Source organism: Sparus aurata, chromosome 12, assembly GCF_900880675.1.
Source record: "Sparus aurata chromosome 12, fSpaAur1.1, whole genome shotgun sequence".
In the NCBI taxonomy this organism is placed as follows: Eukaryota; Metazoa; Chordata; class Actinopteri; order Spariformes; family Sparidae; genus Sparus; species Sparus aurata.
This window is the reverse complement of record NC_044198.1, coordinates 15,865,414-15,892,916: the sequence shown is the minus strand read 5'-3', so window position 1 is coordinate 15,892,916 and position 27,503 is coordinate 15,865,414. Positions and strand designations below refer to the sequence as shown.

At 38.9% G+C, this 27,503-nt stretch overlaps 3 protein-coding genes across 10 annotated transcripts in view; 1 reads left to right on the top strand and 2 right to left on the bottom strand.

The window, feature by feature from the left end:
- The window catches only part of pdlim5b (PDZ and LIM domain 5b), a 41,915-nt gene extending 36,160 nt beyond the window's left edge, over positions 1 to 5,755 (bottom strand). For 2 of the 3 annotated variants that reach the window (XM_030436276.1, XM_030436278.1), the window contains exon 1: positions 5,615 to 5,754. The gene's annotated coding sequence lies outside the window, so the exon portion shown is untranslated. Of the gene's footprint in view, positions 1 to 5,614 lie in introns of all 3 variants that reach the window. The other variant, XM_030436277.1, reaches the window with a different exon arrangement.
- A 53-nt stretch (positions 5,756 to 5,808) lies between these two features.
- Positions 5,809 to 27,503, top strand: part of gdnfa (glial cell derived neurotrophic factor a) — a 51,194-nt gene continuing 29,499 nt past the window's right edge. The window contains exons 1-2 of one of the 2 annotated variants that reach the window (XM_030436284.1): positions 12,064 to 12,193; positions 12,393 to 12,498. The gene's annotated coding sequence lies outside the window, so the exon portion shown is untranslated. Of the gene's footprint in view, positions 5,864 to 12,063; positions 12,194 to 12,392; positions 12,499 to 27,503 lie in introns of those variants that run through there. The other variant, XM_030436288.1, reaches the window with a different exon arrangement.
- Positions 10,805 to 27,012, bottom strand: opn4xa (opsin 4xa). 5 transcript variants are annotated; one of them, XM_030436279.1, is made up of 10 exons: positions 26,783 to 27,012; positions 23,133 to 23,268; positions 16,851 to 16,984; positions 16,253 to 16,456; positions 15,979 to 16,150; positions 13,982 to 14,143; positions 13,598 to 13,705; positions 13,339 to 13,513; positions 12,324 to 12,461; positions 10,805 to 12,165 (listed from the first exon to the last, which is right to left on the bottom strand). In XM_030436279.1, the coding sequence occupies exons 2-10, from the start codon at positions 23,264 to 23,266 to the stop codon at positions 11,719 to 11,721; spliced, it is 1,674 nt and encodes a 557-aa protein (XP_030292139.1). In that variant the 5' UTR covers positions 23,267 to 23,268; positions 26,783 to 27,012; the 3' UTR covers positions 10,805 to 11,718. The 5 variants fall into 5 exon arrangements, with proteins under 5 accessions (XP_030292139.1, XP_030292140.1, XP_030292142.1 ...); XM_030436280.1 differs by having other exon boundaries at positions 12,324 to 12,458; XM_030436283.1 differs by having other exon boundaries at positions 12,031 to 12,165; positions 12,319 to 12,461.

Genomic DNA, 27,503 nt, shown 5'->3' with positions numbered 1-27,503 from the left:
ATAAATCATGTACATTATGTACACGATGCTAGTGGACAGCTGGCAAACAGAGACATAAGAGATAACCCATGATGAGGTGTGTATAGCAGGATTTATTATGCAACAGGTAGTCAAACACAATGACAGTTACATCTTTCAATGCAAACCTCAGAGTGGATTAACCCACTATAACATTGTTGACTGATAAAAAGCATTATCCTGTTTCCATTGAACATTTAAGAGCTGCAACGATTAGTGGATCTAAAGAAAACGAGTGGCCACCTATTCTGATTATCTTTTGTTTTGGGAATTTTTCAAGCAAAAAATGTCAAACATTTGCTGCCTTTTTCACAACCTCTCGAAAATTGGAATAAGCCGCAAAAAGCACTGACAATCTTTTGTTTACCTTAGAAGAATCTCTGATCAGTGATTCTGGAGATGCACTTTGGACAGGTCACCTCAGTGTCCTTTATCTGAACCCACTTATTCCATTTATGGAACTGTTGTTTATGTGAGTCTCATGGGAGTGAAGGTTTTTTCATGGTGTCTGAGCCCTAACCGAGTGTAATTTTCTGTCACTATGTGATGGGCAATAAAGTCTTCTTGAATCTCCTTGTAAAAACAACATTCTCACAAAGGAACCCAGATCGATACAAACCATATTCTACGATAGTGGATGTAACAAACAAACCAGTGGCAAGTGACGCATTTTGAAAGCACTGTGAGGAAAAAGAATCATCTCTCTTTGATGGGAAAAGATTGGGCAAGTTTTTGGTATTCATCTTCTGAGTAAGACCTCATGTAGCCCTGCACCTGTATCACCCTTAACTCTCATTCCCGGGGTTTAGAAATAATCATTAACAGATTGAAACATTGATATAAAACATCTAACAAGCTTTCACAATTTGCTAAAATCCCTTACATGTAAGAGGGTGAGAACTGGCCTTTCCTCAGGCAACTGTGATGCTGCTGGGCCTACATAGGGACAGAGTAAATGGCGCGACACACCCTGGATGGTTGAAAACTTGACAACTCAACGTTCATTGGAGGGCAAGTTTTGCCTTCCATTAATGTAATTTTTTGAACATTTCAATAACTAAATGCACCATCATCTCCATTACCTCATGGGTGGATAGAAATACCATATCCAGACTATACATGTGTGCATTCAAATTAAACGGACAGTTCCAAAAGTGAGACAAAGCAAAGACTATTCAGTGCAGTAAATTATTTCATGCACTATTGAGTTTCAATGGTTTAAGCCGGGCCTGTCATGCATTCCCTTTCCCCTAAAAAAAATTGAAGCTGAAAGCTATTTATTGGAAGCGAAACCGAGGTTAAGTGCAGTCACATGTTAAATTTTAGTGCATTATTAAATTTATTAGGGTTGGTGATTGAGGAAATTGGTATACCATATTTGCCGAACACATATTCTCTACTCTACTTTCTGTTCTGGTATTCAACTAACAGGCTGTGGTGAATCCGTCTTGTGAGCACACAGGTTCAGAGAAAAACCACAGATCATGTGGAAATGTATCACCTCCACCCTGCCTAACAGGAAGGGTGAAATGTTGACATGAAAACATGACATCAAAGACTAATCCACAAGCATCATATGTCACTTATAGAACATTGCAATTACATGGAATGGGGGAAATGTAGAAGCAAAGCTGAGTCAAGCTTTGGACAGACGGGTGCATTGTTAGTGGCTGTTAACAGTCTGTCGTTTCTGTTGAACAAATTAGAGAAGATAGTAAAGGAAACCGGGGCTGAATGGAGGGATTTCATTTTGTGCTCAAATCTTCAGTGTTGAACTGTAATGCGGAGGACACACTTTTGAATATCTGCTCTTTCAAACTGGATTTTTGTGAAGAGGATGACATTTTCTCAGAGTACAGAAGCAAAGGCTAGAAGTGCATGTGTGAATGTGAGTCATGAAACTAGGCAATTAAATGTTTCAATGCAGAAAAAATAAGAAAACTGACATTTGTGTGCTTGGAAGTTCAGAGCGAACATTCTTTTACGATGACTATTTCATGAATAATAATGTCTTGCCATTCCACAGGCACTTTATTTTGAAGCCGTAAGTCATGCCGCCATCACGCATCCCCCTCAGGAACGCAGCACCACCTGCTGCTGCCTGTCACCTGGTTAGATGTTCGAGACACACACATCAAATCAGAGGGTCGGCCTTACAAAGCTGTCTCACCATCGCGCCTGGAGGGAACGGCTCTTTAAAGAAGCCAAGAGAGGAGCCACAAAAGGGTGTGGGGAGAAACTAAATCACGTGTGAAAGTGATAAGGAGGAGGTGACCACCTGGAAAGCACGGAGCGCACAGCTCTGCTATTTATACAACACACTTTCACAATCAAACTAACATACCCAAATGCAAATACACACACGCACACATGCAGAATATGCAAGTCTATAATAAGGCAGCGACCAATTAAGACAGCTGTCTCCTTCTTCAAGGTGACCTGATGTTGAGGTGAGCCAAGAAGTTTATTTTAGGGAAAATTACAAGGCATCACCCAATTTATGGCTGACACATTGAAACAAAACTAGAGCTGTCCCAAACGATTATTTTTCAAACGATTAATCTAGCGATAATTTTTTCGATTAGTCAACTAATCTAACAATTAATTTAACGTTACATGACCAAACAAAACGTAGTAACTGTAACTGTCGTTGGTAACTTATATGAGGAAAAAAATACCGCAGTTGTAGGCGGAGCAGCATCTATCCTCCCGCCTGTCCTACCAACTCTTCGTCACATTTCTGCCGGAAAAACAGTGTCTGTCACCGGCAAAAACTTTAACTTTAACTCACTCAAGTGGTTGTGTTGATAGAAATCACCGCGATGGTCAGCCCTCCCGACCGAGACTTCAGTGAACTTTCCCCCAGAAAAGAGCCTCCGTCCCCGCAAATGACAGAGTCACGCAGCGACCTGTTTACTGATGGCGATTATGTAATAATGTAATTTAGCGCAAACTCTTTTACCTTCCAGGATGTTTAGGGGGCGGGTTCTCAATCACTACACATTATAAATGGTCCGCAGGTATAGAGTGACAGGGGAAACACCTGGGAAACACCCCGACGTCATCATCATGACGTGTACCGTCACGTGTCTTTAGGAGCGGCAGCGCAGTTTTCTGTGTGAGTTACATGGCGGTTTGTCTTTATTCCAGTGGTGCTTCGCACTGTGTGAATGACCAATGGCGGAGAATTGACGAACCGCCGCTCCGGCGTTAATGCAGTGTCTCTGTGTGAGAGGGGCCATTCTCAGCCTCCGCAGGTACAACCACTTCCTGTTTGGGACGACGCGTCGACGCAAATTATCATAATTATTTATGTCGTCGATTACGTTGACGCGTTGTCCCAGCCCTAAACAAAACCTATTCAAACTAATCGTCATCATTATTTGAGAGGCACCCTATTATAAAAGCCATTGGAAACACATTTAAGTTAGCATGCTATGCAGCTGGCACTGACCTGTCCTGTTCAAAAGCTCCTGTGCTAGAAAAGTATTATGTAAATAATAATACTCCCCTGATCCCTGAGCTCCCAGTCCGAACTGCTAGCTGCATGACTAACTGAGCTTTTTAGCTTACAGAAGCTACAGTTAGCTGTTACTCTGGTCATATGCTGCTCCCTGTTTGCTTTGAGTGTGAATTTGATAGGTGGCCAAATCTTACATATCGCACCTTTAATGTTTACACACAAAAAAACCCACTCCTTTTACCCTCCTTTAACATAACACTACACTCGCCAACAATGCCCAAATCAAAACACATCACACTGAAAGCAGCTGATGTCCTAACGTCAATATAAAAGAACTCTCTGACATGACAACTTTCATACATTTAGAAAACTTTGTTTACCATCTCATTTTAGTTGACGCCTCAGTACTGTCAACAGTGACAAACACTTAAACTGTGGACATAAATACTGCATGTTTTAAGGGATGATCTCAAAACAACACCCTTGAGGAATCGACATCACGGGGGAGCTCTGTTACAATATGTCATTTGTTCACAAGGGACTCATTCGGTTTGAGATTTCACAGCCAACAGGGACATCTCAGTAAAGGTATGTAAAAAATATTGTTGCTGAAACTCGGATCACGCTCAAGTCAAATTAGACCAACATATCAGTGGCATTTCTTTTCCTAATATGGAGAGAACAAACATTACTCATAACTCGTGTCCCTGCTTGTTTTGCAATCTCTAATGATATCATGCATAGACATGAGTAGACACACCTTTCAGTGTTCCCAAACAGAGCAAAACTGTTGAGTCCTGAATACCCTTTTTTTTTTTTTATCAGCAGCACCCACATCAACACTTCGCTGAGCTTTTTCTGGCATAAATCTGCTTAATTTCTACCTTATCTTTCAAGTTCCTGTCACGATCGGACTTTATTGTGCTCAATATTTCAGCACTTTCACACCAAAAACAAGATTAGAACACAATCATTTCAGCACAGCACGAGTTTATCTACGATCTTGGACATTTTAATGTTCTAGTAGTCCGATACAGTGTTCTTGATTTTACAGTAAACAAGATATTTCAAGGAATATTAGGGTTAAAATCTGGGGTAACTACCTGGATATTTTCTTTAGGAATTAAAACTCCCCTCACAGTAGAAAAGCTTTCTTCATTGGGAATCAATCATAGGCCAATGGAGCTCTGACTAAAGCTGGGTTAAGGCATCTTAAGGTATTGGGAAGAAAACTGTCTTTCAGTTTCAGTCGACACACTGTAGAGTTTTCCTCTTCACAATTTCTAGACGTCATTCTCATTTCACAACGCTTCAGGAGAAATGCCTGGTGACATCATTGCAGGACATGATTCACAGAGCGGAGTTATGTTTTCCCACTGCACTGCACCTTACACACTGTATTCTATATGAATACATAAATAAAACAAATCCACTTCTGTTGGACTACACCCTCTTCAAAACTTATATAAAACTGTGTAACATTCTTGATCGTTGGATTGGCAGCTGTCAGTGGAACAACTTGTTCCAACATGACTTTATGAGATTTTTTTTCAACACAGGCTGATTACACCCAATAGTTAACCTCTGAGCTCTGGAAACATGTAACACACTCTTACGGCCAATATAAAAAAAAAGCCTACTACTTTAATAGACCAAAGTCCAGAACATTAAATATAATACAACTTCAATAAACAATACTCCAACATAACGTCTTGCCTTTGTAGCAGTCATGGTACAAAGTGATAAGTGCGCAGCAGGTCGTCCTCACTCAGATGTTTACTTAAACGTACAGCAAGCGTCTGTTGTTTTCTTTCTCTCTTTCTCACGGAAACTGTACTTTAATTTGGTTGCCACAATGGGTGTGACACACGACGCACATGTCTGATTTTATTACGGCACTTCTTTCTGATGGGACTTCTCTCCCACTTGTTGCTGCTTTTAAAAGACAAGTCGGTGAAACAACAAACCTGTAGCTCTGCTGGGGAGAAGTATGATGACAAATCGTTTATAAAGTTATACACCCGCTACATATTTCAGTTTAATTCCACCGCAGAACATGATAACGACAACACTTGAGCTGTAATTCTTCCTGTCTAGTACAATATTTTGTCAGATGTGGTGTACAGTGCTCACCTTGCGTTGTAAAGCCGGGTCTGGTGTTCAGGGAGGAGACAGAGAGAGAGATAGAAGCGTGGCTTTAGTCCGCCTGCTCTCAGTTTCGGAGTGAACTGGACTGAGCGGAACTCAAACTTCCGCATATAAGCTAGCCCCATCTGGCTGCCGGTAGGAGGGCTCACAGCAGTGTGTATGAGCTGTGTGAGCTTGTTGACTGGAGCCAGCACGGCTGCAGGCATGGGCTTGCCACACACTGGGACCGTACAGGTGAGCTCTGGTGAAGCTAACAGTCGGGGGGTGTCGTTCAGCTAACTGCAGCTGGAGGGCTTCTACGGCTAACGTTAACGCTAACGTCAAATAATAATAAAAAAAAAAATCAAGCTAACCCTCTCGAGGCGAATTATAATTAAGCCTTGCCTTAAAATGCCAAAAAGACATAACAAAAACAGTAACCTTATCGAAAAGAAAGTTGGCGGAACCTTCGCAGATACGATTTTACTGCAGTTATCTTGTCCAACTCACCGTCGTTTGACGTTACACACGAGTCAGAAGTTAAGCTAACTGTAACAATTTTTTCCAAATGTTGTCAGATATACTTTTTATGCTATTTAAAGACAGGGTCATATTTAAGTCACTTTCTGTAAAGAAATACACGTCCAGCTCACACATAATTAATCCTAGGGCCACTCAAACGTAGGCTACTTTTTATATTCGTACCTATTTCAATCAGCAAACTTATTTCAAAGATGGCCGCCGGAAGTATGAGCCCACAGGTTTTGTGGTACAGTATATCCTCGCTTTAGTAGATGTTATCTTAACTTACTAGGTAAACTGTCTCAGTAGTCTTATAGTATTTAAATGTTATTGAATTTACAGTAAATAGGACTTACAAAGTTGAGCAGTTTTAGGACTAATGCTAACGTACAATCAAAATGCAAGCTATGTAAAATTGGCAGGAAAGAGAAAGAAAGAGGAAGTTGGCATACTCTCCTAGGAGTTCTCATATATGGTTTTGCTGCAGTTATCTAGTCTAACAAACCCCAATTTTAGATATCTCATTGGTTGTTCACTCGGGTGGTCCAAGTCCAAGGCTAGCTAAACTCGACTGTATTTTCTTGATATTGTCAAATAAATGGGTTGATACTGAAAACATCCATGCTCCTTTTGATGACACATTCTGTGAAGAATTATTTCCAGCTAAAACAAAATAAATTCTAAATAATATTTTCATATTCATATTTCATTCATATTTATTTATAAACATTAGACATATTTCATAGATGGCAGCCAGAAATAAGATCTTCGAGCTAGGTTTGTATGAGAAATGTCTTTTCTTCTAGTAGATTTAATTTGAATTTACTGGGTAGACTATTCAAAAAGTCTGATACAGAGCATGTGAGCGGAGCTGAGCGGTGAGAATTTCCGCTCCCCGCTTACGTGGGTGTTCGCTCCTTCGCTCCATCGCTCAAAGTTATACCAGACAGCTCCGCTCAAAGACCGCTCTCCGCTCACCTAAAATTTCATTCAGCTCCGGTGAAATCGTTCCACGCTTGCTCACATTTAAAAGAGGTAGCAGTTCCTGACGTTGCACCTATGTGACCTATCTGCTTGCTTTTCCAAATATTTTACAAACTCCATCTCCCAACGAATGACCTCTGATGTAGGCTAACCCTTGAAGGCACACGTGAGTCTGTGTGGACTTGAGCATGCCCTAGACTCATGGAGAGCGGTATCGGAACGGAACTGGAGCGAAACGGAACCATCGCTCTGGCCTTTGGATTAAAACCCGCTCTGCGCTCCCACTATATTTCGCACGCTCTGCTCCCCGCTCGCTCCGCTCCGCTCACATGCCCTGGTCTGATACAGGATTTAGATTTACAGTAAAAGGACCTGCTAATTGGGAACAGGATATTCTTTTGAGGGACATTGGGTTAAATTTTGGGTGACCTCCTGGTTGTGGTTAAATAAGAAAACATTCTTGTTATTGGCAAACCCTCCTAGTCCAACAAACTCAAGATTAATCTATCTCATCATCCTTTGATGATCTCACACTTGCATTGCTGGTTAAGTTAGCTCAAAGTTAACTTGCATATGAATGCAAAGAGAAGTTCCTTACTCTATGTGAGCATATCAACAAAATAAACATTTAACTAATTCATTAACCTTTTGGTGATTAATCTTGTTGTCCAGATTAGTTGATTCTTTTTGATCAATACAATCAATATTGTTTGCCTAAGCCCAAATATATTGGACTAGAAAAGTCAGCACACTGTAAAATCAATTTATTGACACCTATATAAGTTCACAGGGGACGTTTCAGTTTCTAGTTCGAAACTTCACTTAAGTGCCAATATAACATGTAAATGTGAGTTACAGTGTTTAGACTTTTTTCAAGTTGAATACATTTTAATCACCCAGTACTCCACCATCTGCCTAAACAGTTTTTGGATGTGCGCGACTGTTATGTATTACCCAAAGCCATCTTAATTTGTGGTGTTTTTCTGTGTTACTTAATTGACAGCTGAGCTGAATGTACCTCTATCATTGTGTAGCTGTTTAAACTCTTAAATAGATGCCTTTCATAAAATATAGCTTCTCTGGAACAAAAACACATACTTTTGCCACCTGTTCAATTAAACCTTCCTGCATGATTTACTCTGAAGTCTCTCTTAAACGTCTCTATTTTTTAATCTTAAAAAGATCTTATAAAATGTTTCAATTTACTCCTTGTTAACCATCTATCTTTGACTGAATTAAGTTTGCGTCAAAATCAAGTAGTTGAAGAAAGGTTTGCATTGCTATGTTTGAGTCAAAGAATGTTCTTTTGTTCAAGTAAGAAGCAAATTGTCAGTGGTTAAAGGAATGTATGAGGTAGATTTATTTGCACAATGTTCTGAAAGAAATATTTGAACATGTGACAGGGCATCAGCTTTGATTCTTGCATCAGTGAACAATGGTGTCATTCTTTCCACTAAATGCCTTCTGAATACAAGACAGACAAGCCACATGTACCTTACTTATTCTTGAAATGTTATGTGTGAATAAAAAAACTGGGCAAACATAGGTAATAAACAGTGTGTGAAAGACAGTAATGATGATGATATGGCAGTCAACCAGATTTGAGTGGAATTGTGTTGGTATGCTCTCTAGTGGTCAGCAAAGAAAGTACATGCTTATGCAGGTACTGTGGATGTAAAACCACTATACAATTCATGGCCTTGGGGCAGGGAGGGTTTAGTTAATCCTTCCCTTCGCTACAAGGTGGGCAGGTTCATACCTACAAATTTGTCACTCATCTTTGTGTCATCTAGCTCAAGGCTGAGGTTTTCATAAAGCAATGCAAGGCAATGAATGTAAAAACTGACTGAAAAGGGTGAGCTGTTACTATTGAGAAGTCAATGTTATTATTCAGTTATCATTTACCTGTTTTTTTTTTTTTTTACTGATCTCTCAATTTGTTGCTATAGCTTCACTGAACAATGGTTACCAACTCGTGGCTCACTACACCCAGAATAAGCAACAGTATATGGCAGAAAATGTCAAAAAGTGTAAAAAGTAAGATTAAATCAAAATTTAATACAACTTGCTGTGAATATTTGTGGTCCCCTGACCTTTATTCAAACATCACATCAGGCCATTATTTTCGGATGTACAGAAAAATTAGATGATGTAATTATTGAGCACGTTTATGCCACCCAGAGGATTCACGATAGTCATTAAATCAATATGTTGATCAAGAAAATTAATCAACAGTTATACGCTGTCACTATTGAATAATTGTTGTAGTCCTTATTGTAAAGCAATTTAGCAAACATCATTCCCTGGTTAGGGGCGGCTGTAGCTCAGCGGGTAGAGCAGGTCGGCTAGTGATTGGAAGGTCACTGGTTCAAATCCCGTTTTCAACTGAAAAAGAAATAGAGCTGGATAGGCATGCAATTTAGAGGTTTGGCAGCAATAAAGCAACATCCTAATGAATTTCTTTCTGTTAGATGATACTGTACAAAGTGATAGTATGCAGGCTTAAAAAAGCTTTTTAATCCCTCAGTTTCAAATAGGATATTAACGTATTGAATAATCATAAATTGATTTGATTTACATCTTGAAAGGCATTGCCCATTCTACAAATTACCATTTACTGTTGTTTTCTTTGCACTACATATGTCTGCTGGGCTTTCTTTCACCTACATGTATGCCAAGTCAATATATGGTGATAAACTAATGGGAAACCCAGCAGCAAAATCCCCCTGTGCAATGCTATTGAACCACTGTAGTGTACCAGTCCTTTATGTAAGGCTGCAGTACATACCTTTAGATCATCTTTACATAACTGGATAAGCAAACCGCTCAGGAAATCCTTCAATTAAAGTTCAAAGACCATTCAAGATATTGTTCCATGGGTGTTTGAATCTGACTGAAGAACACACTTTAAGTGTCACTCAAGATAAATGTTTTCAGCTTGTGAGGCATCTGTACCCTGTGATAAGGAAAAATGAAAAAGGACGCATAATGTAGAGCAGCAATCCCCCAGCTGATAGAATTGCACATTCAACAGATCCATATTATTAATGGACTTTGGTCACCCTGGTGGCTCAGATGGTCAGAGCACATGTATTGTGTGACCTGGTTTTAAATCCAGGGTGGGACATCTGTTAAATGTCATCCCCCTCTCTTTCTCTCCATGCTTTATCTCTATTTACTCTAGCTGCTCTAGAATGTGAACATGCTGGCAGACAATTGGAACATAAATTGGATTTGGTTTGTTAAAAATAAAAGAGATTAGAGGGGAAAATATCCACCTCCATCTGCTTCTGAACAACACAATATATACGCTATTATATATGTTCTGAAGGCTCACGTATGATGCATAATTTGTTGTAATACTTCTGGAAAGCCTTGATGATATTACAGGTGCTGTTATGCATGTCCAAAACATCATGCAGACTCCATTTAAATTTTATGATAAGATGTAATGCATAACTGTGTTGTACATACCACCTTATATCAAGGTTTATTATGTGCAAGTTGTTGATCATAAAACTTCACAACACCACTGTCAAATTCAAAACAGTATATTCATGAGAGATTATTAGCATGCTCTAAAAAGATTGTTCACAAAAATGTGTTGAGAACCAAATATAAATTTTATTTCCCAAAACAAATAAACAGATGATTATGATTGACTGTTCTAGTATAAGAAAATATAAATAAAAATAGCCCCAAGGTCAAAAAATGCTGAATAATCAAAGAAGGAAATGGTGTAAAGTTTCTTGTCTGCTGCTGTACAAATACTGTTTCTGAAAACATGCTCCCGTTTATCAAATTATATGTCATAGTTATGTTTTCATAATGACCATAACAGATGATGGTAAATTCACATCAGAATGTCAAATGTCTTTGACTTGCAATCAAACACATACAATGTTTCCAAAGTAGCTACAATCAATGAAAGTCTTGGGTTGTAATGCATAATTACTAAAGTGCCTGAACTCATGATACAGCACATAATGTCAGCAATGTACAAAACCTGATAAACACTGATATACAGTGTCATACATACATCAAAATTAATTCTGTAATGTCTCATCATTGCATTGTTGACATATGGACCACACTAATAGCATCATAAGCATTTAAATGAAATTTTAACCAAATGAGCAAGGCTGGTAGATAATTGCCTGAATTACGAAGTAAACACATGATCAGCTTCCTCAGAAAATACACAAGAAACAATCCAAAGACAGACAATCTTTGTTCTCTTCACTACAAGTTGATCATAATACAGTAGTTTTTTAATTTATTGTTCTCGGTATGCAGTACATTCTTGGCTTTTCTGACAAAAGTGCATGATAATTTGAACCCTTCTTCCGTTTAAGATCCGTTCATAAGACTTTTCTTTGTGTGAAAGTATTGATAAAACTAAACAAAGGTAGCATTAATATGTTGCTCATGTGTCAGGATTGCTGACGAAAAACAGTTGTGTGTATAATTGCACAAAAAACCTCTTAACAAATGTATTTGGTTGCACTCTGTGGCGAAAGTTAGAATAAAAGTTTAAGCAAATAAACCCTTTTTCACACTGCTGTGACACTGTAACACATAGCCACATACATAAATAAACCCATTTAACATTTAGCTTCCTGGTGTTGGGGTGAGATGTCTTTGCGCAGGCTCATATAGTTGAGCCTTAAGTCCAGAGGCTGTACATCGAGCAACAGCTCTCTTCGTGTGCTTTGTTGTTCCTCGCAATAGCCATGATCCAGAAGGCCTCTTGTTGAGTTGGTTCTGATAATGGGTTGGGATTGTACTCTTTCAATATTATTTTCTGGAGAGTCTGGCTGGATGAGGACCTGCGACTCCTTCTCGGCTATTTCCTTCTTGACTTGCTGTTCCTCTCTCTGTTCAAGTTGACCCTTTTTCTCTGGGTCATCTTCCTGTTTCTTCGTTTTATTCCAGCATTCAGGATTCTCATCCCTTCTCCTCTCCCAGACTGAAGGGATTACTGTGTTACAAGACTCAGGCGACAGGTTGTGGTCACATCTGTTCAGTGAACCTCGCCCTGGGATGGGACTCTAGGACAGAATTTAAATAAATACAAAGGTAATGCACATGACATTGGCCTTTTTTCAGAATACATTATAGTGATGACATGTTATGCTTTTAAAGCCCTTGAATTTGAAATGAGCTTTAATCTAAAATCAACAAATATAAAGATGAGCACCTACCTTACCTCTTCCTGGCTTTGGCTTCCCTGTTCATTGGTCTGCTTGGCAAGTGAGTTGTATTCTTTGTCCCTCAGAGTTCCAAGGGAATAGCTGGACCTCAGACAGTGGCCGATAGGGTCCAGTTCCACATCACTCCACAGCTGCTACAAGGCATATGCAAATTGATATATGTAAATCAAGGTAAGAATTTTCAAGGGTCTCTGATATCTAGTCTTGCAATGGTGGTACTACTCAAATTATCAATGACTGATCTCTTTATGTTAATAAATGTAGTTCTCTATGGTTTTCAATGTATGAACTCCTTGAGCAAAGCAAGCAGTACATATCCATTGAAGGTAACAAGAATAATATTTATTCCACATTTGAACCTCTACAGCCTTTGCTGTAAGGTTACATTAGTGATACTGTGTGTGTGTGTGTGTGTGTGTGTGTGTGTGTGTGTGTGTGTGTGTCTTTCAAGCAATACGAAATCCATGTTCATCAGTATCTAAAGTACCAAAGCTACAAAAATATAACATCTACCAAGGCTGCACAGATGTTTACATATTACAGAATTACGAATGTGTTGGTGTTCAGTGACTGCATCTGTAACAACATTTTGTGCAGATTTAAAAAAGTATCCTATTTTAAGACCATTTTTCTTGAAAGAGTCTTGCATATTGTTTTATTCATGCTAGTATTGTATTGAAGTTTGAAATTCTGGTATTTTGACAACCTTACATTGCTGAACAGTTCTTCTATTTATTAGGGTTTTTTTGTGTTTTTTTTAATTTTGTATTTGTTTTTTAATGGCCTCTTTTGTGCGAGAAATTAAGCAACAAAAAAGGCAATATGAATTCACACAGCTCGTTTGAGAGCTAAGTTAAATACTACATAGCATAACACAATGATTCGAGTGACTTTTGCTGACCAATACATAGGCAACACTGTCACTTTGACAAGACAGGGTTCAAGACTAACACAGAAAACCACTTAAGAACATGATGCTTCCCCTGAACTAAGTTCCAAAGCCAAACTCACCGTGTCCGTCGTAGACATGGAGGAAACTCTCTGAAACTTGGTTTTGGAGACTGACGACTGTCTGCTCAGCATTGAGTCCCTGAAGGAGGAGTCGCTGTGTGACACTGATATGCAGTCCCTCCTGGGGGCCTGGGATAGGAAGTGTAGACAGGGAACCTTTTCTGCCAAGGTGTCCCTGTTGATAAATAATAACCTCTCAGCACAAGCTCTTTTTTCCTTTTGAGTTTAGATTACTGATTAGTCAGATGACTGCACTCACCTGTATTTGGAGTGAATGATGGCATAGATAAAAGGGTTGTAGATGGCTGAGGCCTTGGCTATAACTGCAGGGACTGCTTTGGAATAGGGATTGAGGATGCTTCCATATCTGAAAAGTGTAACACAGTAAAACTGTACATTACCTGTGACAATACTGGAACTGTAATACCAACGGACTGTATAGCATTTCATCATGCCCTCTCTAATGATGTTCAAGAGGTGGAATGTGGTTTACAGTTAATGGCTGAAATGAACAATCAAGCATCCTTTATATTTTATGTTTAATACCAGCAATCTGCCAGGCTGCCTGTACATAACAAATGCAAGAAGACCATCAGAACAAATGATTGCATCATAAAAAGCCCTTGTCATACTGTATATTTACCCAGCCCAGGCGATGAGGGTGACGCATGCATAGGGCGACCAGGAAAGCACAAACACTATGATGACCACAAAGGCAATCTTGGCCAGCTTCCATTCAGTCTTGATGGACTGCTGTTGGATCAGGGTTGACTTCCTCACCTGAGACCCCAGCTTCTGTACATCTCTGTTAGGGCAGAGGGAAGGAATAGAGGAAACATTATTTATCAATTATTTCTTTGATTAATCGATTAATCTAGCGATTAATTTTTTTATTAATATTACTATTAATTTATGTAATTTGTATCAACAAATTTACCCAAAATAACATTTAAAAACTTCATTTACATCATTTATATTTCAATATGTTATTCAATAATCTTCAATTATCAACAAACAAGAATGACAAAGTATGCACTGCAGGGCATCTCCCCCCCTCCCAAAACAAATAGCCCAGTTTTAAAAGGTAATCTGTGTAACAGTATACAGGATTTAGGCTGGATTCAGCCTAACATCACATTTGTGGTGCCGTCAGATCCAATGTTAAGCCAGCTGCCCCGGGATGTTTCTGCGTAAAGTGCTCTAGCATGGTGGTAGTACTGCTTACATCCTCTGCATCGATGCCTGCCACCTAAATCGGCGTATTTATCTAATTGATTATGCTGATTAGGATGACAGTTCTGATACCGGCAATTTGTGTATTGTACCAGCTGTATACTACTAACCCTGCACAGATATTATGTTACAGATGTGCTTATTGACTATTATAGGCAGTAGCGGAGGCAGTTTCAATGCTGCTGTTGGAACTACCAATTGTTTTATTATGCATTGTATACAGGACCGAACTGGCCTCCAGTGGGTTGCTCGGGCTAGGCGAGTCCTGGTGTGAATGTTTGTTAAGCTGTGTGGGGAGGGAAATTCAGTACTGCATTGTAGGTGGGTGATAAGTAATGCCATAGGCCACCTCTGTTCAAAAATAGTCATTCCAGTTTGACATAGATGGATTCTTTTACTCTTCTTTCAAACCATCGGTCTTCTCTGGCCAAGATGTTTACATTGCTGTCCTCGAAGGAATGTTTTTCCTTTTCTTTAGTTTAGATGTAATTGGACAGCAGAGTCTTGACCTCAGGTCAAGACTCTGCTGTCCAATTACATGGAATGACTGTCTGGAATGACAGCCTTTGAACAGAGGAGGTGGCCTATGACATTACATATAACCCAACTACAATGCAGTACTGGGTTCCTTCCCCACACAGCCTAACAACCATTCACACCTGGGCTCACCTACCCCTCGCTACCTATATGAAGGCCACTTGGGTCAACAACCCAACAGTTGCCCATAATACAGCACTTTGAATTACCATGATGTGGATGACTGAGAACCTTGATCAATGAGCCCTTATTTTCTTCGACAGTCATCTTTTGTCCAGGTTTGCCACAGTATCGCATCATACAAAGCATCTTGTACTGTCTCTATAGTTAACATCCAGAGCACAGTTACTAATTTGGGCTCTTAGTTTGGAAATAGTATTTCTTTATTCTTTCCATTTGTTGCTACTACAAGGCAGGATGAAGAGGATTGGAACACCCTTAATGAAGGGCTCGTTCAAGGCTAAAAAAACACAAATTATTATTTTTAAGTGATTGAACACTAATGAAAACATAATCATAAATCTCATACTCAGTTTCTGCCAAAAGATCCCCCTAAATCCTACACACTGGTCCTTTGAGGAAAAAAGGTGAAGTTGCCTTAAAAGTAAATAATGAAGGAAAGCCCATAGTAACTTGGTTGTGACCTCGAAATTGACCCCTGAAATAGGAAACAGCTTCTGACATAGCACATAGTGGGGCTACCGGAGGACAGGCAAGAAATGGCAGGAGAAAAAAAACAAACAAAATATACGTGTGTACAAAGAACCAGAGCAAGGAGGAACTCGGAGACATGAGAGTGAGCATAAACCACCATTGCAATATATAATATGCTTGCAATTACATTTGTAATTTGATTGTAATTCCATTTACCTGCTTGCATGGCGGATTGCCAGGAACATGCACAGATAACAGTAGGATATAATGCCCAGAGGGATGAAGAACACAAAGCAGCATAACATCAGAGTATAACTTTTATTGGCAGGAGTTGATGTCACGTAGTCCCATGTGCACGACGTCATCAGACCCTCTGGTATGTACGAACCTTTAGAGAAAAAATTACAAAGACAGATAAAAGTCTATAAGTGTAGGGTCGAAAAATTTTTTTTTAAAAAGAGTAAAGGAGGTGAGTGAAAAAGTCACTCACTCCACCCCAAAAGTGGTGCAAGGCTCCAGGCTAGTGAGTACAGCCAGACTAGGAGAATAATGTGACAAGTGCGTCTCTTGGAGGTCCACCCTATGGCCTGCAAAGGCTTCGTGATGACGATGTAGCGGTCTATAGAGATGGCTAGAAGGTTTATCATGGAAGTGATTCCAAATAGAGCTCCACAGAAGGCGTACATTTTGCACCCTGTGGTAAAAAAGAATAAAGAAAACATTTCATTTATAGGTTTAAGATTATGAATAACATGTGTAAAGTAATATGAATGCTTGAAATTGCAATTTATCTAAAATTACATTTTTAGGATATTTTTTGAATGAACCATTAGTCTACAGTGTTGTCGCACATTTAAGTGCTATTATCTAATTCCCCACAGTTTAATATACAATTATCATGACCAAACATATTAACAGCAGCCACCTATTAGGCAGAATTCTTAGAAACTAAGAACCTCAATATTACATAGGAGAAACTAATTTTTATGAATTAAATTTTAATGCCATAAAACAAATATAAATAAACATAAATGCTTATTATATGTCATACATACTGCAAATTGTATAATCAAAAAAAAAAAAAATACCTGTTTCACCAAAAATCCACCCCTTGTAAAGGGAGTTTACAAAGAAGATGGGTGACTGTGTGATTGCCATGAGGAAGTCACTGACTGCCAGGTTCATGATGAAAAAGTTGGGTGGAGTCCTTAGCTTCTTGTCACTGAAACACATAATGATTGGAAAAGTCTCAAATCCAAAGTGCTCATTATCCCACAAAACGGTATGTTGTTGGCGCCCACATGATTATACAAAATATCTTTCCAATAATTGATTAGCACAAGTTACCAAAACAGTTGAGGATCTAAAATACAAACATGACCTTTCAGCATAATCACAATCTATTTATTATGCTGAGATAAAAATGCTTTTTTTGCTCACACATTTTGTTGTATACTATTGGATATCTGACTGGATTTTGTTTACACTGAATATAATAGAGCATATCTAATAGATGATGAAGGTTCTGAGTCATCCAGATCATTGTAATACTAAATGCTATATCGTAGGCAACTGAACTTTTCACCGCTCATCCAAGAGGCTCCTCAGTCCTTAGTATGTGAAGAAATAATAGTGATGTTATGTAAAAGATGGCTACAGTGTTGCATATATATATACACACTGAAGTAACATGCTAACCAGCTGTCACCAGCCCTGAAAACCTCTCAGCAATCCAAAATTATCTTGCTGGCTATGTAAACAACAACACTCCCCCCAGAAATCATGCTAGCTCCATGGCTAACTGAGCTAACAAGCTAAGAGTAGCTTCAGTCATGGATGTATAAATAGAAGACAGCAGTTAACAGTTAACTCTGTTGATATGCTGCCCCTATTTGTTGGGATTCTGAACTCAACAGGTGGCCAGTTATTACATATTGCACCTTTTTTATGCAAAGAGGATATCCAAAAAAATCAAGTAATGACATTATATTCAATCACTGACTCCAACACAAGCTGCTGTACATACTGATAGAGTGCAGAGCAGCAAAGGGATTTCTATAGTCCGTTAAAACATTTGGGTGTCTTCAGTAAATGAACAATACAATAATAAGTACAACACAGCACCATTATTATGTAGAGCCAAGCCGGTAAGGAAGTTCAAAAAGAAAGTTGAATTGTACTCCAACATAACAATTTTCACAAAAAAGAAAAATCACATTTGTATTTTGATTATTTTCACACAGTGCGTTAACATGCACAGCTTGGTCAGATTACAGCCATAGTTCGACTATGCTGCTCAATCGGAAAACTGCAATTATCCGAGTATACATGCCGGTGAGAAAATCGAATTACTGCTGAAAGCACGTCATACCCCGGTACGCTAGGTGGCGCTGTGCCCATTTCAACTAGTGGTAACGGGGCCACCTCCGGCTGACCTCTTTACGTCACCAGCTGCCTCGGCATTCAAGAAAGATGGCGTACGAAGAGCGAGACGAAGCTACATCTTTGTACACTTCGTATATGGTGTACGTGATAATTACACAAACTAGATGCACAATGGCGCTCTTTCTTGCGGTGATTTCGGAGGAAAGACGCCGCCGCCGCCGTCCATCTACTTCCGGCTCATGGCCCCAGGGAAAAATCTCGCGCCTGCGCAGAACGCAAAATCCAATCCAATCCGATCCGCTGGAAACGTATACATGCAGGAGTTAATGCGACTTTCATTCGAATAATCTACGTGGTGTAATTCGACTATGAGAAATCCGATCCGGTCCGATTTTAGTCAGACTAAGGTGTATACATGCATCTTAAAAATCCAATCATAGTCAGACTAACGCAGTAATTCGGTTTTCTTGAGTGTCATGTAAACGCACTGACAGATATTGTGATCGCAATACAAGTCACAATTTAGTGGGAATGATCATTTTTGCAATTCATTTTCACTCAAAAAAAAAAATATATATAATAGTCTGATTTTTGCTGGGGTTGCTTTAGACTAACTTTTCCATCAGTGTCACTAGTGCTCCTTACTGAAAATTTTAGGGGTGCTGCTTGAATCTTCATGAAATGTAATACAGTAGGGTTAGTATTAGTAAGTATTTTACAACCTCACCATATCTTATAAGTATATTGGTAATAAATAGACAATTTACAAAAGTAACAATGTTTCATTTTAAAGGTAAAAGTCACCATGTGAAGTAGTGCTATATGCGAAAGTCATTTTTCTGTGGCTTTTTCAGGGGAGGCCGCAGCACCTCCTAAAACCAGAAATTATTTAAAAAAAAACACCAACTAATAAGAAATGGCTTAAACTGTGTTTAAGGAGTTAAAACTGTAGTGTTGTCTTACTGGCTACCTATATTATATATGTATTTATGTATTTATACCTGTATTATCATTTGTATTAGTCCATTATTAGATTCCTTGAGATGCTGACTCCACAACATTCACGTGTTCATTTTATTAGTCAGGGGAAATCACATTCTTCAATTGGTACAGCCTTCCCTCAGATCTTCCTAAAACCAGTTTGCTTCTCTCTGCCCAGAATAGAAACTGAACAGACAGGATATGTAGCTTAAACAGAAAAATCCACTCCTCCTCTGAAATATGCTTATTCTGCATCTGCCAACTGCAACAAGCGTTTCTTAGGACAAACTGAAAATGCTGCTGTTTACACAATCATGCTTAATAAAACCTTATTAAACCTGAGTTAAGTTTATTAAGAATAATGAGCTTGAAACTAGTGGCCCATGTGGGTCCCACAGCAGATGCTGAACATGCTTTTGCTCAGTCACTGGCCACAGATGGTCATGTTGTAATGTACAGCACTGGTGTGCACCTGATAACCTTTTGTTAGCATACCGTAGCTCACTGCGCACATATACACCTCAGACTGGCTTTTGGCAACAGTGTGTAAATCCTAGCTAATGACTTCATACGCTGAAACAAGCTCCCAGTGCTGGGCAGGATGGAGGGCTATTAGAATGTGGAGCTTTCCACTATTTGGTGAACAACTGAACTCTGAAGATGACTTAGATTTAGTTCTGACTTAGGTAAATGCTTATAGCAGCCTTTGATGTTGTTCATCTGTGAAATGTCAGTGAGCATTTTCTACTCTCATTTATTACATCATACTCATTACTGTGAAATAAAAGGTATAGTGAGTATAGAGACGCAGATGTGGGATGCATAGTTGTTGTCTGAATTGAAAAAAATATTATTTGCTCAAGTTTATCCCTCATGCTTTTGCCCAATGACTGTAGAAAAGAACAACATTTGCAAACGTTGCCTAGACAGATAGGTTGGAGTGTATTTGTGCGTCTACATGCAGGTGAGTGGGTGTGTACTGAACAAGTGTGACTAGAGTAGAAATCGAGTGATGTAACATTTGACATGGCTGTGTATCACTGGAGGCTAGACCTTAATGCAAAAAACATGTCAGGCTTAGGATTTTATCTAACACTTAGCTCTTTACTGCATTCCGTGGACTACTGTATACCCAGGAGTACACCACTCAGGTATGGTATATACCAAGGAGTATACAATATTGTGTACTGTGTGTAACATTCAGACCATTGTATATACTTTGTTGACGCTAGAGTCAGTTTTGTAATGCAGGCATACACTTTAGTTGATATGATGGCATGATCTTCTCTTACCTGAAGATAATATACTGTCTGTGTTTATGATACATGTGTTTCTTCCAATCATTACATACAAAAGAAACTCAATGGATATGTCTAAAATATTTAGCTACAATTCACTCCAAATATGTGATGTGGCCTAAAACTTCGATGACTGCTATCTAATTATTTTGTTAATCGACTAATAGTTTCAGTAATTTTTCATGTAAAAATCTCTCATCTCTCATCTCATTTTTTTCCGCTTATTCGTGAAGGTCACTGGGATGTTACCGCTTTCATCCTCCTCGCGGGGGTTACTGGAGCCAATCCCAGTTATCTCTATGGGCGAGGGCAGGGTACACCCTGGATGAGTTGCCAGCTCATCGCAGGGCCCTTACTGATGGCAGAGGCTGCCACACAAGGTCCCAACTGCACATCAGGAGCAATTTTAGGGTTCAGTATCTTGCTCAAGGATACTTCGACATGTAGCGCAGTTCCACCCCAGGGGAGCCGGGATTCGAACCAGCGACCTTCCGATCACTAGTTGACCAGTTTTCATTTAAAAATGTCAACGTTTTAATAATTCCAGCTTCCTAAATATAAGTATTGGCCTCAGTCTTTGGACTGTTGGTAGGACAAAAGAAAAAGTCGAAGATGTCACTTTGAGGGTCTCTTTTGCAATTTTTCGACATTTTGTAGACCAAACGATAAATCAATTAATCGTGAAAATAATTCCAGATTAATCGCTAACGAATCAATCTTAGGTGCATCTAGCAACCTTTGATCTTAGGTGCAGCCCTGTTTTGAATTCACTTCGTTACATCGACATAAATACCAAAGTAGTGCTCTTAGCAATGTCACATTATAAGTCAGGCACAACATCAACATAAACAGCAGTAGTCAGGCAGCTCTGTTCTTCAGCTTTTAACCCCCGTATATAAAAGTCAGTGAATGCCATCTCAAGTGATGTTTGGCTGGAAAATACTGTTATGACTTAGAGAAGATGCTTTAAAGTGCAGACTAATTTTTCAGTACTGTTTTTGAGAATTTTGTCAGACATCAGTTTATATAATAATAGGGCAAATTCTAGTTGATTGGATTACTCTGAGCTTCAGAACTGTTATGTAAGCTTTATATGCTTTCAGTGGTGGCACAGTGTTGACTGTGTTTAAATAAGTAGTAGCTGACTGTATTATTGAATTCATGCATTGATTTATCCAGTACAGATAGAAAATCAATGAGCTGCATCCTGATATTGAATGCCTGCAGGCTGCTGTGCTCTCTGCCTGTGATTGTGATATCTGTGCTTCCTAATGCAAAAACACACTGATCAGCGCTAGAAATCTCTGCAAAACCCAAAAACTGCAGAGTGTACTGTGCAATGTTGAAAGTTTATTACATGAACCTCTTATAGCAAGAAAATGTGACTTCTTGGGGAAGATTGTTGATTGTTGAGTCTCAGCCCAAGATCATTAAATACTGTTGCTTTGGGTCAGCATCTCGGGCTTGGGTTAGAGGTGAAACGTCTTCAAGAAAAATGTCTAGTTGCCTACGATGTAGCAGTTAGTATTACCATGAGCTGGATGACTGAGAACCTTCATCATCAATTAGATATGCTGTATTATAGAGTCGATTTAAACCAAATCCAGTCAGATATCTCAAAACTGCCATTATTATGATAAGCAGCAGTGGTACATATACTCAAATACTGAACTTAACTGTTTACTAAGTATTTTCTGCTGCTTCATACTTGTACTCCAATACATTTCAGCAAGCTGCACATCCCCCCTCCTGGTTAAATACTCAAAAAACGTGATAGGATTTTGTTTGGTTGTTCTTGGCTGTAGAGACATTGTGGACTCATCAATACTTACTTTCAGGTGAACATGCACTGATTAAAACATTAATATCAATATCATATGACATTTTTTCTCCTAAACACTCGACGTTTTTTAAGAAGTTCTGAAGACTCCTGCCACCTCTGGTAATATGCCACCAAAGGGACCGTGTGATGTTAATTAACAGAACAGTCCTTAGGCAGTGTCTGTGAACTCTCTTGTTTTGAAGTTTGAACAGAACATGAACGGTAAAGCAGTGCGCTCCCACAGTCCAATCATACCCTTCTCCCTGACTTTCCAAATGTGTTCCCTTTGACTGATGAGAATGAAAGTTGATTGTTGAGTCACATCCCCAGTTTGTTAGATACTGATACTTTGGTTTGCCAGATGGGACACCAACCCATGGCATTAATAACTGAAGGCCTGGGGATAATAAACATAGTGGAATAAATTTGATATATTAACCATTTATAGATTAATTGGCTGATACTTACTATTTGCTTCTGAATTTGGTCCACATAACATTTATACAACAAAGCCAAATAATGATTTATTTCTGCTTCTAAAAAAAATACATAAAAGGGTCTACTCTTATAGAATAATTCAAAGTCAATGCTGACTGTGTCATGGAAGCATCATGTCAGCAGCAGAGCAGCTTTACTTCTTGTATATGTGGTTTACCGGTGTTTGTGTAGAACAAAAAAAGTCTACTCACTTTAATAAAAAAAAGACTGTAATGATGTCTTGAGTGCAGTATTTCAAATTGTTCTCAAGTTAAAAAGGAGTTTTAGGTTAACTTTCTATACACAGTGGTTTGGCCACAGAAAAGGTTAATAACTGACTAAATAATGCAGCTCTTAAATTGACAGTGACAGAAGAACATATTCTTTGCCATCACCCCTTTACTTACCAGAAAAAGGCATACATGACCAAGGCGTTTCCAGTAACACCAACTGTTCCAATCACCAAGACAAAGAAGGCAACGATGTAGTGAGCATGGGCCCCGACATCCACCTGCCGATAGAATCCATTTTCGACGTCCATTTCTATTACAAAAAACACATATGCACACAGATGTCACATCTACCAGTATCTGATCTTTCTGCGCAGTAATAGTCACTTTCATACCAGACTCTCTCTGTCAGCGTGACCCACTAAACTCTGCAGCATTATGTAATGAGTGTTTATCATGATCAGCAAGTAAATGTCCGGGGGCACAAATATAAAAATTAGATTTGGCAGCATATTAATGATTTTTGATTAGCAAGAAATGGATTGCAGTGTCACAGTCTGTCTGTTGGTAAGCTGGCTGTTGGACACTGGTCCAGACTGAAATAACTTCAGTCGATTTGATTTCTTTCAAATTTTGCAGATACAGTAATTGGCTGTAGAGGATAAATCTTTGATGATCCTGTGACTATTCCTCTGGTGCCAGTCTTCTAAGGATGAGCTGATATCATTTTTAGTGAATCTTTCCTTCAGGTCCCTCAAGATTTAAGTTTGTCCAATACTTTGGTTTTTAACAAAATGTCAGCAAAGGGTTAAGAAGGTAAGTTCCCATCAGCCTCAGCTGTACTTTGATTACTGCTACTTAGCACATGTTAGAATGCTAACACTCTAAACTATGATGAACATGGTAAACATTAAATATGGTATTTAGAAAAGCTGATAAATAGCTCACCAGGTAAAGTACATGCCTCATGCAGGCTGCTGAGGTTGAGGCTCAGGGTTTGAATCCACCCTGTAGCATTTACTGCATGGAGTGAAATTTGGCAGTAATAAAAAGACGTCTGTAACTGAACCGATGTCATCTGGACAGCAATAATCATCATTGAAAAAAATGTGACTACTTTCAGATATGTTTTTTCTCAGTGGGATGATTTTGTCTTTGTGAGCATGTTCCCTGCACACAATGTGCAGTGACTGTGTGCACCTCATGCATACAGACCAGGTGCATATTTCTAGAAGGATCAGAGGGTGACAGCGAGGTGGAGATGGAAAAACAAGGAAATAGATTATTTAGATTATGCCTCAATGATTTTATGTAGGATGTTAGCCAGTCTCACAGATTGTGTGATTTGTTTACACCCTCCACAGCTGTATGTAAAATACACATGTGCTGTTAACTAAATCGCAGGTTATCATTTTCTGATGTTTAATGATGAAGACCGATGTATGATGTTCTATATATACAAGTGATGCACTGATGATATCACTGCTGTAAATGGCCACAGCTGAGTTTGATAACAGCTGTTATTGCTTGCCAAAGAAGCATAATAGGTAAAATTGTGCATTATTCTCAGTAGTAGCCGAGCAGAAGTATAGACATGCAAAGAGATGATTATGGCTTTCTACATTCATCCATGACCAACCGTAGGAGAAGGAATGAGGCTTGTACACATATGGCCGATCACAACGAAATTAAAATGAAAAGAATGCATGCTTCTGCCTTTTTTGAACAGTGTGTAGAGAGATTAGAATTGTTTTATGCACCTGCCTCCCAATTTTTTTTTTCTTCATGTGAAATACTCGACACAAGCTTTTCAGTTCTTTAAGCCTTCTATTTAATCTCAGATGAGAGGAGAAATCATGCTGTTAGCAATGCATTTCCTTTGCAGGGTGTTTAGTTAGGAATGGTATGGCACAAGTATTCTCTTCCCTAAAGCCTGCCACATGGAAAATAAAACTCACCCATGTTCCAAGAGCACTAGTAGAGCGGTTACACTGACATAGACCTGCTGTCAAAGAGATCTTCACGCAGAATTATTGAGCTAGTTTTCATTTTTTATGAGGTCATAGGGTTAGGTTTGAGCAAGAATCAGATTTTCAGAGCCAACAAAGGACGCTGCCGATTTTTTATAAACCCATCTAATAAAGCAACATACCATTTAACAATTGATACAAGTATCTAACTATCAAAATAGACAAATAGTGCCTGATGATTGCTGTACTGTAAATGACTGAGAAACATTTATCAAACAGATGATTAAGTCGAGATATTTCTTAATGAAAATGGCTGTATGTACTTCTTTTTGCTGTGTGGCCCTTGCTCTGCTGTAGCAGTGATTATAAGAGGATTTGTATGTTCTGTTAATGTGATGGAATCAAGAGTGCACATTGAGTCACATAATATTAACAGCATTCAACAGCCTATGTAATCCCGCTTCCTGTCTGCCTCTGATCTACATTATAGAAAGCGGGCTAGGTTGAAACGATGCTCTCTGCCATGTCAATTTCAGAAGATGCTGTCAGACATCTCATGTGTTGCATTAATAATTAGTTTGAGAACAAGGACTTGTTAGAAACTTCGTCTGCTCTTGACTCACAGTGCACAATCAAAAATTAAGTCGCATGACGGTATTGTAGTTAATCTACCAATCTGAGAAATCTGAGTCATAGCACATGTACATGAGGAATATGTTAGCATGTTGCTATGGCTGAAATGTTGTAAATTTTTTAGTGTGTCATTATATACACACAGCACCTCACATTTAATTAAACTTGATTCTCAGAATTAATAGTGCAGCATTTCTTATGTTGTAAAAACTAAATACTTAAGCATAAACATCTATATTACAGCACAGTGGTTGAAGTACACATGAGAATGCAGTGTGTCAGATCCACACATGGAGCTCTTGCTGTGCTCACTGAAGCCTTGTGCGTCAGAGGAACCCTCAATCACCCCTTACTTCCCCTCATTAGGCAGGACAGCATTGTCTCATGAAAGCTTAAACACTCCATATCTGATATAGAGTGACTGCATTCACAGTGTAGGTGAATTGCACTCTTAATCGTCGGTAATGAACATTTCACAACTGGGATAGGAGCTTCAACTGTTTTCATGTTCATTCAGAAATTGCTAATTCTAAGTTTGTGTTCATAGAAAGCAAATGGATCGATGACGATAAATAAGCTTGGGAGAGAGAGACCATGCACCGTCTGCCAATTAATTTGTTTTAGATATTCTACTGATTAAAAAGATATTAAATTGCATTCAAAACTATTTTAAACCGTACAATAATGTTATAAAACAGAATGTTGTATTGTTGAGACTATGGTGAAAGCATCACCCCCCTTTTTTGACAACACCTATAGCAGGCAGGGGACTAGCTTGAAGTGATTTTAAGTGCTGATCTGCTCATATTGACAGTACTGTATATTATTTTATGATAAAAGCATATTTTGTTGTTGGTAATCAAGAGGTGAAAATAATATTTTGAATAAGAGCTAAAAGTGAGTGACCGCATTTTGGAAGGAATGTCCCCTTAATTTACACAAAGTATTACACAAGCAAGCTTAAGTAAAGTATATTTTAGCTACCACAGTTTAAAACATCCTAAGATACAATTATTACATAAACACTGTCTTGAAACAGTTTTTGCTCACTTAGAGAGTTTGCTTAATATTGTTGGTTTTCAGTAGATTCACATGGTGAAAGTAACCAGTATATAACAGCAAAACATAAAAATAAAGATAAATAAAGATCTTCCCATCAAGTAAAATTAACCAGTAGCCAGTAAAACTTATCCAAGTCATTATAGAAGCAAAGTGTTACTTTACCTTATCCAGAGCCTTTTTTCCTCTCCAGTGCACCTCTGTGTTTTCAGTGGACTGGTAAAGAGGATCAGAGACACTGAAGCTGTACGGCATGTAAAACTGCTGGTGAAAATCCACCATGCGTAAGGTTTAAATGGATAAGGTTGATGATCTCTAATCCCCAAGTTAGATGTAGATTGTCTCATACAGTGCAGCAACAGTATAGTAAGCTGCTGCTATCAGCGCTTGGGAGAATATGAGAATACACAGAGAGACAGATAGAGAGTGAGCAGCAGCACATTGACCCATCCCCCTGCTGGTAACCCATCACACACAGCTCTCATATAGCACAATGCATCGATCAAGCCAGTGTGGGGCATGTGCGTGGATGAAGATGCGCGCGTGTTGCCATTTGTTTGTTTGCGGGGGAAGGTGGGAAGAGTCATCGTGCTCATGTTAAAGGCTTTCCAGGTAAAAACTGTCAAATCTGACTCTTGTGAATATTCTCAGACAGAAAATGTGCTTCATTAGAAAATTTACCAATTGTATGTTGCACCATTTAAATTTCCCCTAATGAATCAAGACAAATGCCTGTGTAAAACCAGTCGCCAGCGGAACAATTTTATGAGAGCACAAGATGCCGTGGCTGACGACATGGGAGGTGAGAAAGCAACACAGTCCAGTTTGCCAGTGCTTTGAGAATTGCAAAGCGAAGTCCGGTGGTTTTAAAGCGCACCGAACCTTT